Here is an 18,447-nt window from a genome sequence, read left to right on the forward strand (position 1 = left end):
TACACTGCTTTTATGTCTACAGAAACAAGAACAATGGAAGTAAAATACTGAGACATTTAATCTTTTTCTCCACAGGAAAATATATTTCTTTTTATAGTAGTACAACCTGTCAGTAGTTTGTGATTTATCAATACTTAGAAAACATGCTTAAGCTCTTCCACGTATCACAAGTAAAAATTAAAACATTTTATTTCAATGGATTTTTTTTAGTTTGACATGTAATTGTAATTCATTTGCCTATTAGAGCATGAAAATAATTCTAAAAAAATAAAAGTTACCTGAAGTGAGAGAAAAAATTAGGATATGTAACTTTATGATGTGAGTAGCCCATTAAAATTAATGAAATATCAGTGTGAGAAAAATTACATATGCATACACGTGTACTGGACTGCAGATTTAACCCTTGTATCCTTTATTGCCACTTTTGTAAAATAAATGATATCTGCAAACAGATATATAATATTAAATGAAGTATCAGGTCACATGAAATACTGCACTGTCTTCAGTTGCAAAATGGGCAATCCCTTTCCATTTTTATATAAGAATCTGATTCTTGTCTCACCTAAATCTACCCATTTTGCACTAACGTTATCTTCACCAACCTCAGCATAACTTCTCATTTACACTACCTACATGTAAATAATGTCAGACAAGGCCTTCGGGTAAAGACTGATCACATAGTCTGCATTTTGAAATTATGAATCTGCCTAAGTTTATCTATATATTTCAACTTTGTAACACGTAATATCTAATTCCAGTTTTAGCAGTTCATACTAATTAGTGATTTGTACTAATTAGTTTTACAGCAACTCATGATTATGTTAGAAAACACCATTTATGATTTTCCATAAAGGCCATCACAGATCTTTACCTTGACTTGAATGGGTTTTAAAGCAGGCTCCCAAATGAGTACTAACATCTTTGTTCCATTATGAATTATAGTAAAGACTGGAAATTCCCGTTTTCATGGGCTGAGCTGCTTCTAACAATCGCAGCCCAGTGTGGCAATCAAAAACAGCTCTCTCTAAAGCTTCTTTGTAGGTTAACTTCTTCTTCGTTTTGGGGCATGTTAAAACTTTAACATACAATTGTTCATCTTTTATCTTTGTAGCTGTGACAGCGTCAATAATACCATTCTTAATTGCATCTTCCATTGTTAATCTGGAATGAGACTTCGGATCTATTAACCCACCAGTCAAGTACTGATACTCCAGGCAGCGCATGCCCATTTCTTTGTCAATGGCATTTAAATGCATAGCTTCAACAGCTGACATAACTGTCTTCCTTACGGGGTGAATGATCCCAGTAAAGATCAGTTCGCACTGCTGGATTTGCTTGGCACAACCATCATCGATTAACTCCCTTTGCAAAGCTTCTGAAACACTGTACTTTTTCCCAGTAAATGGATCGATTATGCCTCCTGTACTAACCTGAGCTTCAAGACATCGGAGGGCAGTAACTCTATCTACCAAGTTTTTGCGTGAGGCTTTTAAGACTGGAATTCTTTCATTGGTTTCAGAAAGCCAGAACCCTGCAACAGGACTGTTTAAATCTTTATTTGGTTGTGAACTGCTAACTAAAATATCACCAAACTCATTAGCTGTGATTAAACCATCCTTATAGTTACTGACTAATGCTCTGCCAATTCTACCCTGATTTAAGGTCTCCTCGATATTGAACTGTACGCCAGTTTTAAGATCTGTAAGTAAAAGAAAAGAATTCCCATCAGAGTCAAAACATGTAGACTCTTTCCAATCGAATTCCTGTTTTGAAAGCTCAAGATATGTCGCTTTATCAACACAATTTTTTTGGTAAGCCTCATATGAAGTCATTTCAGCTCCTGTTTCGACATCTACTACAGAAATTTTATGACTTTTCTCTGCTGATGGGCTGCTTATTTTCCTTTCACCAACTGGAAGCACCAAGCATTTACTGCTTACATTGAACAAACACATTTTCAGCAAATCACAGTAGTACATAGCTTTCCTGTTATTTGGATTGTGAAAACATTTTGCATTACTAGAAGGTTCATGTAAAAATTTTAAAATTGTGTTATTAAGCAAGCCAAGCTGCATGGCGGTTTCTGGAGGTACACGAACACTTCTTACGGGATCGATGACCCCCCCACTTGCAATTTGAGCCTCAAGGATATTTTTACCTTTTTGTCTTTCTAAGAGTCGAGCTTCCATAGCCTGATACACAGAGATCACTTTCCCAGAACAGCAATAGCCCAAAACAGCTTTCTCTGCCTCAAGCAGTCTACTCTTGAATTCAGTATCTGCAAGCCCTCTAACCACCGAATCATCGACAGAGAATTTCTGACCTGTTGTGGGATCAATGATGAAACCAGTAGCTGCTTGGGCCTCTAAAAATGCTAATGCCAATGCTTTTCCTATGATTCTTCTCTTTGCTGCTAAAGCAAAAGAGAGTATCTCTTTGCTGGATTCAAGGTACAGCCCAGCTATAGCTGTAGGTTTAGTTAAAAATTTTTCAAGACTTTTCTGAATCTCATCAATAGTTTTCTGCCCTGAATGGAGCTGCTCAACTGTGAGCCTGTCTAAAAGTTTAACTTCGGTCAACTGTCTGGCAGTTACATCATGTCGGAGGCCTTGAAATTTAATATCATCATATTCCTCTGTAAAATATTCCAACTGAGTAGCATCATCAACAGTTTTCAAAATCTCTTCCCCTAAGAAAGAGCTCATCTTTGCAAAGTCTTCTTTCCTAAACCCTTCGGATGTTTTGTATCCCTCAAACATTCTCTCTTCATTACCAAAAGTCTTGTCATTTTCTTGGTTTAATGTTGTGACTTCAACATGCATGTCATACTGCTTGTTCTTCACTATCTGTAAACAGGAATTTTTTTGACACAGTGAGAAATACATCTGCAGAACTATGCTGTACATAACTCACTGCTAAATCCACCACCAGAGAAACAAAAGGGAGAACTTGAATGTAAGCCAGAAAGGAGAACTGCTACTAGCACTGGAGAGCAGAGAAATATAGATAGCTAGAGTTCTAAAGCGCATTTGCCATTTCTACTTATTCAATAACAGGAATATGACTAGACTAAGCAACAATAACTGTTGTTTGTTACTACAGGAATTTAGTGCCGTTAATCAAAGTTTATTTTGACCAATCATGATACAATGGTGTATGCGAATTCCTTTTCCAACACAAACTTTTAAAATAATGTGTTTCTTAGATATTAACACACTGCTACAAAGGTCTAATGAAAAGCTTTTTCTGTCATGTAAGAATGAAGGGGTTCCCTTCACCAAGGTAAGAACTTAAGAAACATTAGAGAGAATACAGAAAAGTATAACTAAAAACAAACAAATGAACAAATAGAATAGTAAAAACCAGCACTAGGAAGGCAAACCCTTACAAAACGTAGTGTGTACCTCCAAGGGATGCAGTTTTACCACTCCTAATTCATGTTTTGTGTCTTCTCCATGTCTAATAGTTTGTCTGGAACTGTGTAGGTTCCTGTTTCTCAGTTTGTCCCTTTCTGATGTTCCAGAGATTTGGCCTGCTTTATCAAAAGTTATCTGGAACTGCGTACTTGTTTCAGAAACAAACTCTGTAAAAGATTGTGCGCTTGAATCTTCTAGTGATTGGTTTATTCTTGACATCTGGAACTGCACCTCTCTTGGTATCGTATCATCAGCACTCACGTGTAATGTATTTCCTTCTGTTTGATCAGATGTAAAACCTGATCTCTCCTGTTTCTGCCTCAGCAAAGGTGAGCTAGATTTTGCATGTGGAGGAAGCTGTTCACGTTCTCTAGTGGTGGTGTCACTCAGGTAATTGAAATCATTTCCTCTTCTCTCACAGCTCAATTTAAATCCAGAATCTTGGAGATTATTATTTTGCTGAACTTCGTTCTGAAACAAAAGAAACCTGTGTTCATTCTCTCTGACCTGCAAATCCATTTTCTGCTTCATGCTCTCAACCATGCGCTTCTGCACTTCCAATTCTTGCTCAAGTTTCCTGCACTTCTGGTGATAGTCCATTTCTGCCTGCTTCCCTTGCTGTAGTTGTTCGTGACATTTTTTAAGCCTTTCCTGCAGATCTTCCATTTGTATCTTGTACAACATGATACTTTCCTCAGCCATATGCTTTTCCTGCTGAAGAGCAACACATTCTAGTTTTATGCCAGAAATGTCCTTTTCTGTGATGCTATGGGATTCCAGTAATTTTTCAACTTTTTTCCGAAATTCTTCTGCAGAGTGTTTAAACTTTATGGATTCTTCCTGAAACAGAATCATCTTCTTGCGTGCCATTTGTTCATCCAGAGTCTTCTGATGGAGTTCATCCTGTAATTTTTTTAATTTACTACTTAGCTCTTGTATGTGAGCTTGTTGTAGTTGTATCTTCTGCTCACTCACTCTCTTTTCCATAGTTAGAGCATTCATTTGGGCACTTAGATTTTTAACCTCCCGATCAATGGTTAGGGAGGAAGCACTTTGTTTATCACATTTTTGTTTATATTCACTGGCTAAGTCTTTTGTTTTTGCTAGTTCAACTTCTAGGCTTTTGATTTTACATATGAATTCTTGCTCAATTATTGTTTGCTTGTGCAATTGTTCATTTGTTGTACGCAGTTGCTCTTTGAAACCATCTGCTAGAGCTTTTAATGCATCATTTTTCCTCTGAATACTTTGGTTTTCCAAAGTCATCTTCTCTGATTCAGACTCAGTTTGCTTCATCAGTAGTTTTGTTTCAGCATTCCATTTATTAAGGTCCTCTATCTTTTGTCTCAATGTTTCTGACACCTGATTACTTTTGGATAATTCATTCTTCAGCACCTGAATTTCCTGCTGGTTTTCTTTCTCTACTTTTGTTTTTTGAAGCAACTGTTCTTGAATTTTATTATATTGGTCTTGAAGATTATTTGCTTCTCCTTTGCATGACCGTGTTCTGTGTTCAGCCGCCAGCTTCTCTTTCTGAAGAGAATCAATTTGTGAATTTAAGTGTTTGATAGTGATTTCAGTTTTTGTGTGCAATCTAGTTAATTCCTCTACTTCTCTTTTTAGCTGTGTCTTTTCTTGCTCAACAGATTTCAGCTCCTCCTGATAGTTCATCTTAATTTTCTTAAGATCTATAGCTTCTTGCATCACCTCTTCAGCTTTACCTGTGGTTCTATGTAGCTGCCTGTCCAGTTCTTTCAACTGTTGCAAATATCCCTGCTCTACTTGGTCTTTTTCCTCCAACTTAATTTTTAAGCATTTAAGTTCACTGTTGACTTTATCTAGTTTTTCTTTTAATAAACGAGACTTTTCTTCTGTTGATGATTTCTGAAGCTCAATTTCATTCAGTTCATATTTCAGGTCTTTAATAGTTCTATCAGCTTTTTTGTTAGCAAGGGTCAGCTCATCTATCTTCTGTTTAAGCTCTTCTACTTTTTTGGTTTCTTGTTTCTTCCGGAAACTTGTAATTTCAGAATCAGTCCTGCAGTGGCTGCCCTGCCCAGCCATGGAAGTCAGCAGAGAAGTTTCTCTAGTTATAGAGTACCTGCCTTCAACAACCTTCCTTCTGGCTTCAGTTTTCTCTCTTTCTTGCAGCTTTATTTCTGACAGGTTCCCTTTAAATTCAAGATCTTGTTCCATTTGCTTTATCAGTTTCATAAGTTTCTCCTCTCCTTCTGTTTTTTTCTTCAGCTCCTGCATTAAGGTTTTTTTTTGTTGCTCTAAATCATGGAGATTAGTATCTTTTCTTCTTAGATGCTCTTCAAGGTTTCTTCTAGTAAAAGTGCTTTCTTCTATTTGATTTCGAAAAGCACGGAGGTTTTCTTCCAGTATAGTTCTTTGAGTCTCTGCCTGAAAAATGAGCTGCCTTACACTCTCCAACTCCTGCTCTGCATCTGCTTTCTCTTTCTCAATGCTCTCTAGATCTATACGACACTGCTTTGCCTCTTGCTCAGCCTTCGTCTTCTGAAGACAGATCTCTTCCATGTCCTTTTGCTGCTTCTTTCGCTCTTTTTCTGCAGCTTCCCTCACTTTAGGGAGCTCCTGTTCCACTTGGACTTTTTGTTTCTTCATATCCTCCAACATCTCCTCAAGTGTTTTTACCTTTCCCATGAGTTTTCTGTTCTCATCAATTGTACTATTTTGCTGTGCCATTAGATCTGAATATGCCTCACGTACTGATGCTTCCTTAGCCTTTAAAACCTGTGAAAGAATGAGATAAGTCAGAATGTACTTTTTGTAGTACAGCATATGAAACATGTTAGGCTCTTTGAAAAGCAGAATGGAAAATACTTACTCATATCTACACGGTATGTCCAGAAAGTAGGACGAGCAGTTCCCACCACCATCACCTTCTCTTGAAGGCTTCAGGAAGTTACCATTAGCCAAATATGAAACCCTTCATAAAGATATCCACAAAGTAAAGAAGTCCTGAAGCCTCTCACTTCAGTCAGATGCCTCTTAGCGGTAAGCAGCGTCAAACAGCTCGCATATGCTTTTTCTCCAAACAAACAGGTAGAGCAAACAGTGAGCCAAACATTACGTGCAAGAATTCCCAAGGAGAAAGTGGCCTACCATTTCTGGATCAGTTCAGTAGGAATTGGAAGAAGCATTTTAAGCTTGCAAGCAAAAATAACACAAGAGAAGTTTGGAAATCCCCTCCAAGAAAAGAAATGGTATCTAGAGCTAGAGCCAAGATGCACCAACTCCAGAAAGAGAAGTATCAAAACCCCAGTACATCTGTGCTCCACAGCGTGCTCCACAGTCCCAGTGCCGCCACTGGCTCAGCTGGAGGACTGGTAAGAGCATGGCTGCTCTGCAATGTAGACACAGTTAGAAATATAAACATTGTAATTAAGAAAATCCTAGCGAAAACGTGTTGGTTAATAGTGTCCGTACGTTGGCAGATCAAGGGAAACTCTTAAAGCAAGATGTGTATTCACCAGTAATAATATGGTTGAAACCATACATACCTTGTCTTCATTACCACTATTATGGTGTTAGTTACCAAATGTGAGCTAACATGAGGTAAGAACACACCTATATTCCTATGATCATACAAACATGGCATGAAGGGTAATTATAGCAACATTTTCAAATAAACAAAATGTTGGGTTAGTTCAAATTTACCAGATTTACTTGATTTTTCATATGATATATGAAACTTATTTCCTAAAAGGCTAATGCAAAGGCAGTTTCTTCAGTTCCTCTCTATTTCCCTGTGTCACAATTTTGAACAGATCCCAATGGATACAAAACATTGTTTATGTCTATGCTCCCACAGACACAAAATCTAATGTGTTATCCTTGAAAAAGAAGAACTAAAAATACAGATACAGTCACAAACTATATGTTGTTAGCTTCCACTATTTCTAATCAACATGGCTGAGCATCAGCTGGGAGGAGAAAAGGATGGTAATTAAGTAGTAATAAAAAATAAACATAAAAATAAATTTATAAGAACTTAAAAAATATAAGCATCTCAAAATGCACCATAATTAATATATCATTAGCATATTCATAATTTAAATTATCTTCAATCAACTTTAAATCACTTGACCTTGACGTATTTTGAGATTCAAATGTTGATTTGGATTGGTTTAGAATCATTCTTAAATTAACTGTTTCATTTGCATTGCATAAAACCTCTGGTACCTTAATAATAGTTGTGCTCCTTTTCTCTTCATTATCATTGCATCTTTTTTTTTGCTTTTCTTTTTTTTCAAGTGAGGTTTTTTTCCCCGCTTTTTCACAGAATGTTTGCTGGAGTTCAGTGTTTTTTCCAAGTACCTTTGTCCTGTGGCCCTTATTTCTACTGTCCATTTCTGCAACTAGCAATAAATCTTTACATGTCTGACCCTGTTCTAACTTACCCTCTCCACTTCGCTGCTTCGTGCTTATATTTATGTTGTCCAAACAATAAAATTTACCCTGGGATATCTTCTTCTCACTTACTTTCTCATCACGACTCAAAAGCTTTTTTGCTAATCCATGTTCTGATAATGGAAAATAATCCTCTCCTCCAGAAATAATTTCTGAGAAGGCTATATTTGCAATTAAATCACCAGCATTTCCTAACAATTCTGTACCTGAACTTGGATCATTCTGCACTGGTGATACTTCCAAATCTAATGGATAAGATTCAGAGACTTTTGCTGCATACTGATTCTCTGAAATATTTCCTGAAGAAGCAGTCAACATTTCTTGCATTGTACTCTTGGCCTCATTTGGATTTAAATTTGATTTTTCTAGGATTTTGTTTCCTGCTATGAAGTAACTTTTATCCAGAGATGCTCTGTGCAGTTCATTTGCATCCCTTTCACCACTACCGGAAACGGCTGGATTGCTCACAGATTGCAAGTTTAATTTTGTTTTTTCACTTCCACTGTGCACCGCCAGCTCTCTGGAAGCGGATGCAACTTTCTCTAAAGGTATTGCATCTCTTACAGCTGAAAGAGAGTCACGTTTTTCACCACACGATTGAAACTCTCTGTCTTCAGTGTTTAAAGTATTATGACTATTATTTTCCATAAAGCAATGTTCTTTATGCTGACATTCAAAATGGATTCTTGGTGAAAAATGTTGCTGCTTGTATGGGCTGATATCCAGGGCATGCTTTCCAGTTTTTGGAGTAACATCATCTTTCTTTGTTGTTAGCTGAATATTAGTTTCTGATTGCATCTCATGTTCTTCCTGTGTTGAAACATCACTCCCTGCCTTTCTTGAGAATTTTTTTCTTGTGGTTTTGTGTATCATTTCCACTTCAGGCAACTTCTCTGATACTCCCACTGTTTTCTGTCTCTCGCCATTAACAATCTTCTCATTTAACGTTTCACCAGGATCATCATTCACACTCACACAGATCTCAGCTGAAACAAAACAATCTTTTCTACCATTTTCTTCTTCTTTACTTTGATTACCAAACTCCATTAAATTCTCTTGCTCTGTATGTAGCTTATTTCCTCTGTTGTCACTAATGCTACTTTCTTGACCACTGAAATTTAAAAATTGCTTTAATGTTCTATCAGTTTTGATTTTACCATATCTGTCTACATCTAAATTTCTTCTATTATTTTCCAATTTATTTTCTGTGTGTTTAGGTTTACTGGAAGAGTTATCATTTTGCAAATATTCCACATACATCATGCTTTCATTAGGTGTGTTTTCTTCTCTCAATTCAACAGCTTCATTACATCTCGAATGTTGAAAAACTTCAGCTGACTTCACAGGTTGTTGGAGTTCACGCTCTTCTGGAAAGCTCTGAGCACGACAGTATATGGATTAAATTGAGATATCATGGAAAGCATCTTATTTTTTCCTTATTCTGTCCATTCTTAATGCCATTACTGAGAGTTAGGAAGAAAGACTGGCATGGAAGAAAATCTTGGAACAATCACAGACTTCAGAGGTCTGACCCCAGAAGAAAAATATTATTATTCCTTCTTTGAAAAGGATTATTCATTTTCTGATTTCCTACCCTGATTACGAAGGAAAACGCCATCAAATCACTTTGAGACTGGAAACCGACTTAGGTTTAGAAGACTGCCAGAAGGTGGAGCAGGATGGAAGATGGGGGGGTGTTTGATTTCCAGAAAAGCACTCCTGGAGATTCAGAGCAGACTGAAACTCAAAAGAGTTTAGAAGATTCCATTTGCTCTTGAGGAACGTGAAGCCTGACAGCATTCACAGGTTTCTTGATCCTTGTTTCAATTCCTGTTGTTTCACTTTTTATCCTTGATACCATTAGCATTATTAGTCATACTAAAACCTCAGTTATAATGGCTACTTATCAACAAACATTATATATTTCCATTAATATGCTCCACCACTTCATGACGCACCAAGATACATGCTGTTAGTGTTACAGTTTGCCCAGAGGTATTCAATAGCAAGAAAAGCTAATAAAGACAAAGCCAGCACCAGAATTACAAACAAAAACCTCTGTTTTTTTTCTGCAATAACCACATTACAATTTATACCCTTATGAGAGTATTCTCCAATTTTATGTAATTTGTATAGGACTACATTTAATATGGGCATTATTTTAGAGGTATGCACTGTATTATACTAAAACACTGTAGTCCTTAAAGAATGATTATATGATGTCTTTCAGAGAGAAACATTTCAAAAGAAAGTAAAGAATTTATAAGTGTTTTTTTCTCAATTATTTGGAAGGTTGATTCTGCAGCAAGCATGTACTTTGAGTAATTTGTCTGCTCAATTTCAGTAACCTATTCTTGCTAACAAGATTCAACACTAAGCATAAATAAAATGCTGTTTGACCACAAGGAATCGATGCAGTAGAAACGCAGAAGGAAAAAAAATCTAAACATGTCAAAGAAACTTCAGAAATTAATTAAGAGGGCATCGCATCTCCCTGTTTAAAGAACTCCTCTATATGTTGTTAAGTGGACCAGAATGTATACTATGGAATATTACGACCTACACAGGATATCAGTGGTGCATTCACGCCCTTATCTTAATGTCTGTATTTATCCAAAAGATCAAGCCCTAAAATATTAAAGTATTAAAAAGTACTGTATGTAACTACATCTCCATCAGAATTTAGTGATTCATGTGATCCTTCTAGATGAAAGGAGTGGTAAAATGTATGGATGGTATCGGATTTTGCTTATCTGAATGATAATAGTGTAATTTAACACTCCTACATTCCTGTATAGAGTGCGGTACACAAGGAATTTTAGTCTTTCATATCTGCTGCTAACTTTGTGAATAATTCCAACAGGTATATTGCTCTTTGTTTGCCTAGCTGTTCTTTTTGCTTGGTTAGGTGCCAGGTGATGACCTACCTCTTCCTCTTCCAGTCTTTTCAAAGAGTCACCTGCAAACTTAATGTACTGGGTCATCAAGGTTACTAAGGCAGTATAACGAGTCCGTAAATCCATGAACTGCAGAGAAACAAGGGGCAGGGGGGAGATAGAGGGAAACACTCCATTAACCTTCAAAGAAGTGATAAAAATGACTCTAGAACCTATGCCAATTTTGATTCCAAAATCATGATTGTGGAATCCAAAGTTCTAATTTTGATTCCAAAGCTGAATGAGATCAACAGGCTGCACTTGCGCAAATAAATCCTGAGGATCTAGGAGGAGATCCATAAGGAAGAGGAACAGAAGACAATGTTTTGACTTCACAGTCACTTCATTATTCCCCCCTGTAAGAACAGGTTATAAGAGGGACAAGCAGAGCTGGTCACTATTCCTCTCTCTAACGGTTAGCAGGGAGACAGATTGATCTTTCCCACCCAAATGAGGCTGATTTGCCTTGGAATCTGTCAAAGTGTCCAGATCTGGTAAGTTTTACCATAGCAAAAATGAAAGCTCCCCCTGTTTACTGTGATCACGATCCATCCCAGAGGTAGTTCTAAATAGTTTTACTGAGGTACGTTTCTCATATAGCTTTTTATAATTTGTGATACTTTTGTTTATCGACAGCAATATACTGTCTCATTATCTAAATAGTGCATAATGACCAACAGAATTATTTATCACATGATATATATACACACACATCTATATAATCTTGCTTGGGTTACTCTATTTAATCATTAATAAATCCTACATCCCATTCTTGTGTTCACTGTTTTAAGCAAAGACTAAAAGCACCCCACGTTTTCCTGTCATAAGATATCCATTTACCTCTTGAATAATGAAGTCTGATGAGCTCTGCATTCTTCGGCGTTTCACTGGAGATTTTTGTTGGGAGTCAACCATAGCTCTGTAGGTCATAGTCTGCAACTCATAGTCCTGTAAAAGAGAAAATACACAAAATGATTGGCATTCCACATGATACTGACACTAAAAAAAAAAAAAGGATTCTAAGTATAATGTTATTTATTACCTTCACAGCAGCTGAGTATTGTTCTGAATACTTCTGGCATTCCTCTATTTTGCTTTGTTTCATTTCAATCTCAGAAACCAGCATCTGTAAAATAGTAATCTACATCTTCATCTTAAAAAGTTATTTGTATTACTATTATTATGAGCATTTCTACCTTATCTAACATCATGAATTTACATACTATGCTCATTTCCATGTATGTACAAGTAATTGTATGCTCAAGCCTATGTCCTGGGCTTTGTCAGGCTTACAGTACAGAAGTAGTGAAAAAACCCTGCCAAGTTTAATAGCTGGTGAGTGAATTTAAAATGAAATCAGGAACATACTATTTCGTGCATATAATTTGTTATTCTGTCTCTTATTTAACCCATATTTCCTTCTTGCAGGAGACAGTTGTTGAGTTTATTTCTGCTTCCATGAAACTATTTCTACATCCATAAATATCAAGAGCAGTATTGAATAAAAAAATGATGTAATAAGGCAAGTCCAGAATTTCTGGCACTCTCTAAGGTTTTGCTCTTCTTGCAGTTTTGAGGACCAAATCAATCTGGTCTATAAAATGGCAGTAAGTCAGTAAGTGATATATTCATGGTGTTACCTGCATTATATATAAACATAAACCCATAAAAGCCGGTGATGACTTGGAATTTTAGAGTAAGGGACGAGGGATAGAAGCACCTCATATGAAGAAATAAGACTGACATCCACTTGGTTAAACTGACATTTTAATTCTTCGGTAATTACAGCAGTGCTTTCCTACAAAGAGATCGCTTTCATACCTTGTGTTGGTTCAGCTGTTTAGCCAATGCTTTGCTATTTTCAGGATGGATTTCTTGAATCTTCCGTTGAGTATCTTCCACTTGTTGAATCCAAGTGTCCAAAGAATTGTAAGTATCTTTGTAATACTTCAGAGATTTATTAATACCTTCTAAGTCACGCAACCTGATTTTATTTTACAAGATAAGCCAAAAGGGAGATGATGAATATTAAAGATAAAAAGTACAACACTAAGCCAAATACAGCTTTAAAGGCTTTGGATGCATTAGCTCTGCTATAACTCACGCTATAAACATACTAAAAAAACACTAACTAAAGATTAAATGAACTTCTCAAACACCAGGATTCCCAGCTTGATGAAGCCTTCTCATTTGTCATAAACGACACCCAGCACAGATCCTAATACAGAACAAACTCTGCATATATCCCTTATTAGCGAGCTGAACTGCTTGAACCTCCATGAGCACAGGAAACCCCAAGCAAGAGGGAGGGCTCTGCAACAGCAATTAATTCTGTCATAAGAAGTGAGAGTATTTCGAATGTGACCTATGTGAATCAGGAAGGAGTGGGCTGTGCTGAAGTTGTGGTTCCTATAATCTCTATGCCTCTCACAAAACAACAGGAGTTACACAAAATCTAAAGCCTTTAAATATTCTAATGTGTGAAAGCAATTGATCCTGTAAGTCCATTTTTAAATCATGTTTTTGACCTGAAAAGAGAGCACTGTGTATTTCTTGAAAGTGGTTTCCATACTGATGAGAATACTGACAGTTTTTCTTTTATGATCCTTATACTGTTACTTCAAAGTACCACTACAAAACACTGCAGCATAAACATACTTATTAAACAACTTTTTATAGATTGACTTGGAATGAATACTTTGAATCACTCTAGTGGTGTTCTCAAGATGTCAAAAGGAGACTGAAAAAGAGCAAGCAAAGGAAACCGTATTGCTCAGGTTTCAAATTTAAGCATGTTTTAAAGCTAATAACCATGAAAAAGAGAAAGAATCGTGATAATTGCAGCGAATATTTGTACATACTTTTTGTATAATGATCATCAGTGTCAAGCTGTTAGGAAGCAGCAGAGCAAACATTTGCAGAAAGCAGCTTGTTTACAGCTCCATGCTGCAACTACCACAATCTGTCCTATTTACACTAGAAGCCACTAAGTATTAACAGCCATTTTCCAACATATTCTATTCAGGCTACAGTCCTGTGAGGACAGCATGTGGTTCATGTTTGCCCTCTGAGGAAATAAGGACACTTCAGTACCTCATAAAACTACTGATTTATCATTTAAATTACATCATACTATTAAGTGATGAAAAATCTGAGGTGGATTTAAAGCTAGCCATTCGGCAGTCAGCCTTAAATGAGTCAGCTTTTGCCCATCTTCCTTTTAACTTCCAGCAACATTAAATAGAGACTACTAGATTAGTTAATTACAAGTGAATAACTTCAGTATTGGACCTGAATGGATATTCACCCTTAGAAAAGGGGGACAAAAATGCGAAAGGTTGTTGTGTGAACTTTTACATCAACAGCACTATCATCGATGCTCTTGTTCAGGTTATCTATAATGACAAACTAATGTAAATTTTAAAAGCAATAAATTCAGGCTGTATAGTACAGACTTCCTTAACTTGCCCATACTTTTTCCTTCAGTCTCTACAGTTTGGTTTCCTGTATGTAAAGGAATGTAAATGTTATGTATGGACATCTCCTTCAGAATTACGGGTGGGTGTGTTCTGCTGTATCTGCACATCTGTGTAGGCATGTGTATTTGAGCAACATTCTCCGACATCATCATGACAGTAACGCTGAAGGGCTGAATTTACAGCAACATCTCAACTGGATATTGAGGCTGCATGAAAACAGTTGCACACCAAAAGAAAATACTGTCACTTCACCAAAAGTTATGGCGGCATAATTATCACAGAAGTCAATGGAAGCTAAAGACTTCCAGACTTAGCACTTGAGTCATTAGAAGTAAGTTAACATAAATCCAATCATAACTGATGAATCAGCTCATCAGTGTAGCCTGTCAGACCTAATTATGTGGAGAAACAGATGGAATTTCCATAGGGCAGCAAGCCATTTCTGCAGGCTTTTTTTTTTTTTTTTGAAAGAAAAAAGACAATTTATCTCTACTGTGTCCCAGTAAGTTATGAGTAAATAAAATTTCTGTATCTTGTTAATCTTTTGGTGCTCAATAGTCACAGACATTTCCTGTGGAAAGGTAAGACAATGCTGTCAACAGCACAGAAAAGGTAAGAATCCTTGATCTTAGCACGTTTCACAAACAGTTCAGTAAACTATTCTGACCTATTTTAACATTCATTTCCGATTATTTTTCCTCAGAAACAACAAAACCAGCATAAAACATGAACAAATTATAATAAAAAATTATACAAACCTATTTTCAATTTGTGAATGAATGTTTTGCCACCTCTCAGCTAACTGATCAACTTTTTCTTTATGCCAGTCAAAGTCAAGATCACGTTCCTTGTGCATTTTAAACATCTGATCACTGATCATCTTTGCCTTCTGCAGTTCATCCTCTAAGGCATGGAACACTTGTCTTTTCTCATCTACTTCAGATCTCCATTGCTAGTATGTGATAAATGATAAGTTGTAAATTACTTCTAAATTATGACATTATTTTATAAATGAGTATTTTGCATGAGTAAAATGTATAAATGAATAAACGAAAAATATTTAAATTAGTATGTTACTTGTGGTTGCTTAAACACTGGAATGACAGCAGAATGGGTCTGAAGCTACTAATTAGCTGTGAACTGCAAAATAATTCCAAGTGACAGCATCCCCCCCACAACACATCAAAACACAGCAAATTAACACACTTATCTTACAAACTACGGCTTTCAGAAAAATCATTAGGTAGATGCCAATCATTCTATCTAACAAAAAAGCACTACTCATCATTTGCAATATTAAAAAGAGGTACATACAGCACACAAAAAATGCTGAACTTCAATCTTACCCTTTCTCAAAGACACCTGCCAAACCTCCTAGGAAACCCTGAGTGGTATACCATAGCAGTAGCAGGAATGTTACTGTGGCCACATTTATATAACAGCATATTTATGTTACTGTAAGCATATGTTACCTTTTGAAGACCAAAAAAAGTAAGTCTTACTGCAGCACTAACAAGTGCGACTCTTGGAAGTTCAGATACTTCAAGGCATTTCCCAACAGCAGGAATGTGCATACAAACTATCCAATTCCTAATGCTCCAAAGCTGCCATTTTTTTCTGAGATGTCAATCCTAATACAGACTTTCCTCCAAATATACAAGCTAACTTTTGATACACTATACAGTACAGCGTAACCAAAACAGGTGTTGTAAGACAGATCATTTTCCTATTATTTTTTGATTTGCCCATGAAAAGGCACCAGCCAACTCTTACCTTTAATGTACCCATCAGATTTTCAATATTGTTTTTGTCAGCTGTTACTGCCTCTTCTTCACACAACTTTGTTTCATAGAGTTTTACTAATGATTCTGCTCCTTGGGTGTTCTTCAGCACCAAATTTACAGTTTTTAATCTGAAAAACAGTAATCTCCTGTTAACTGAACCATCAATAACAATATTTAACACATTAATGTTTTTCAGCCTTTTCATGTCACAGAGTACCCCTTTATACAATGTTAAAATGTTAACTCCCTTTTCCTCGATCAGTATTATTCATACTAATATCTTTAATTTTTTTTTTAAGAGAAAACTATAAACTAAAACATGTGTGATGGGAGATGGCCTATTACGTACTTATCTATATAAATGGAAGACATGGAATAAACTTGGTTCATGTTCTGAATAACAACATTGAGCTCAGAGCGTAGAGTAGGGACTGAAGGTGAACCAGCAGCTTGACTGAAAAACTCTTCACATTTATCTGTGATGACTCCCAAGTCATCCTTCAGTCGATCCAGTTCTTTCTTCAGTTTCTGTAAAATAAAAGGTGATTGACAGTGCTTTTATCCTATGTCAACCTGATGTATACACCACATATCATTATCAGTACAGGGGTGCTCTCCTTTGCTTGTTTCACGTGGACACCATCAAAAATTTTTAAAAAGGAACATATGCACAAGAGGGAAACTAACAGAGTTGCCCTTTATTGGCATCTTTTTTTCTCACAAACACAAACTTAATCTTTGACTCGTCTTTTCAAGGTGCACCACAAACCCTCCTGGCTACACTCAAAATATCTGGATCTATATGTTTTAAAATAAAACTCTTTTCCTAGGTAAAACAGCCTTTCTCAAAGGCTCACCTCTTGCTCTGAAATCCTAAACACACTTTCATGTAGATCATCCCTTTCCATTGGGGTTCGGATCTGCCGTATTAACCGCTCCTCACAACTCTCCAGCCGTAGTCTGATATTTCTGACTTCAGAGATGTACAGATTGTAAATAGATTCTTCCTGCTCCTCTGTTGAAAGAAACAAAGCACATGTTGGCAAACAAAGCCATCATGTCATTTTCACCATGTCTTCTCATGAAACACTTTTTATAAAGTCACTATTCCACAGGTCTTTTCATGACTGGCTGAAATCTCATCAGTTTCTACCGCAATTTTGGCTATAAGGCAAATTTTAGGAATGCTTAAATTTTAGCTATTGTTAGCTCACCTCCTCACACATGAAAAATTAGCATGTCTTTGACCATTCATCCAGGCACAGGCATCATCCCTGTGCAGACACCACTAAACTCAGTGACCGATTCTTTCAGATGATATCAGGCACAATACTACAGTAAATCATGCTAATGCAGTAATCAGCTTTGCCCTACTGTATTTATTTAAGTCATTAGTTGACAGTAAATCAGAACAGATATTTTTAGCTTTCTGTTCTTATTGTATTTAAGAATAAAGACAGCTGTAACTACAGGCTTTCTGTGGAGCTAGTAAAATATCTAGGACACTTTTCTTGCCTTAACAGTGTGAAAAAAGTTCTGTTATGAACTCAACGAAGTAATCAAGTTGCATTTCCAGCATTCAAAAACAAGGAAGGCGTGACTAAACAGTGAGCTATAACACTCAGAATAAATTCTAGGGTGTAAAATTTTTTGTAGCCCTCTTTATATAAAGTAACACATCAATATTTTTACATAGCTTAATATATACGAAGTTAAAAAAACTTAGAGATTCTGTACAATGCAATTGTGCACATTGTTAAAATGATGCCTATGTGTTCAGAAGAACTGGGGCATTAACAATATCAATATGATAAAATGGGGAATTCACTACAGCTTGTATGCAGAGAGAAAAGTTTTATCAAGAACTACAATCTCTCACATGAGGACATCTTTCTACAGTTCTCAGCAAAGTTTTACCTCTTTCTGCAGATTTCAGAAGCTCTTGATAGTATTGCTTGCAAACATTAACTTCCCTTTCCAGCTGTGCTGTATCGGAGCTTGTAAAGATTTTGGACTCCTGGCTATCTTCCACAAAATCATCAAAGCGGGACTGCAAATTGCTCAGAACCTGCTGATGTTCACCTGGCAGCATCGTCTTTATCTGCAACAGATTATAAACCCAAGGCACAGTCAGCAATGATGCATCACTCACACTGCTCCCTGTAGTGCTTTTTATCAAAAAGCAATACTGGCCGATTACTGAGATGGTAAAGTCAAAGAATCAAGGATCTGAAAGCCTGCTGTTCCCAAGCTGGAATCCACTTGACAGGTGATAGTTTCCACTCACTATAAAATCCTTTTCCATCTTTAAAGCCAGTAATGGGCTGTGTTAAGCCAACCCTACATCGGACACCATTTCTCCATCTTATGCCATATAGCAACAAATGAGCAGCCA

The 18,447-nt window shown here is 36.5% G+C and overlaps 1 protein-coding gene across 11 annotated transcripts in view; it reads right to left on the reverse strand.

The window, feature by feature from the left end:
- The window catches only part of DST (dystonin), a 311,102-nt gene that overhangs the window by 120,241 nt on the left and 172,414 nt on the right, over positions 1–18,447 (reverse strand). For 10 of the 11 annotated variants that reach the window (XM_054822953.1, XM_054822944.1, XM_054822945.1 and 7 more), the window contains 9 exons: positions 17,970–18,153; positions 16,910–17,067; positions 16,402–16,580; positions 16,042–16,180; positions 15,027–15,220; positions 12,611–12,773; positions 11,832–11,915; positions 11,630–11,737; positions 10,781–10,879 (listed from right to left, as the gene is read on the reverse strand). In XM_054822953.1, coding sequence (XP_054678928.1) covers positions 10,781–10,879; positions 11,630–11,737; positions 11,832–11,915; positions 12,611–12,773; positions 15,027–15,220; positions 16,042–16,180; positions 16,402–16,580; positions 16,910–17,067; positions 17,970–18,153 — 1,308 coding nt within the window. Of the gene's footprint in view, positions 1–7,625; positions 9,231–10,780; positions 10,880–11,629; positions 11,738–11,831; positions 11,916–12,610; positions 12,774–15,026; positions 15,221–16,041; positions 16,181–16,401; positions 16,581–16,909; positions 17,068–17,969; positions 18,154–18,447 lie in introns of all 11 variants that reach the window. The other variant, XM_054822942.1, reaches the window with a different exon arrangement.

The sequence above is a fragment of the Grus americana genome, chromosome 3 (genome assembly GCF_028858705.1).
Source record: "Grus americana isolate bGruAme1 chromosome 3, bGruAme1.mat, whole genome shotgun sequence".
Lineage (NCBI taxonomy): Eukaryota > Metazoa > Chordata > Aves > Gruiformes > Gruidae > Grus > Grus americana.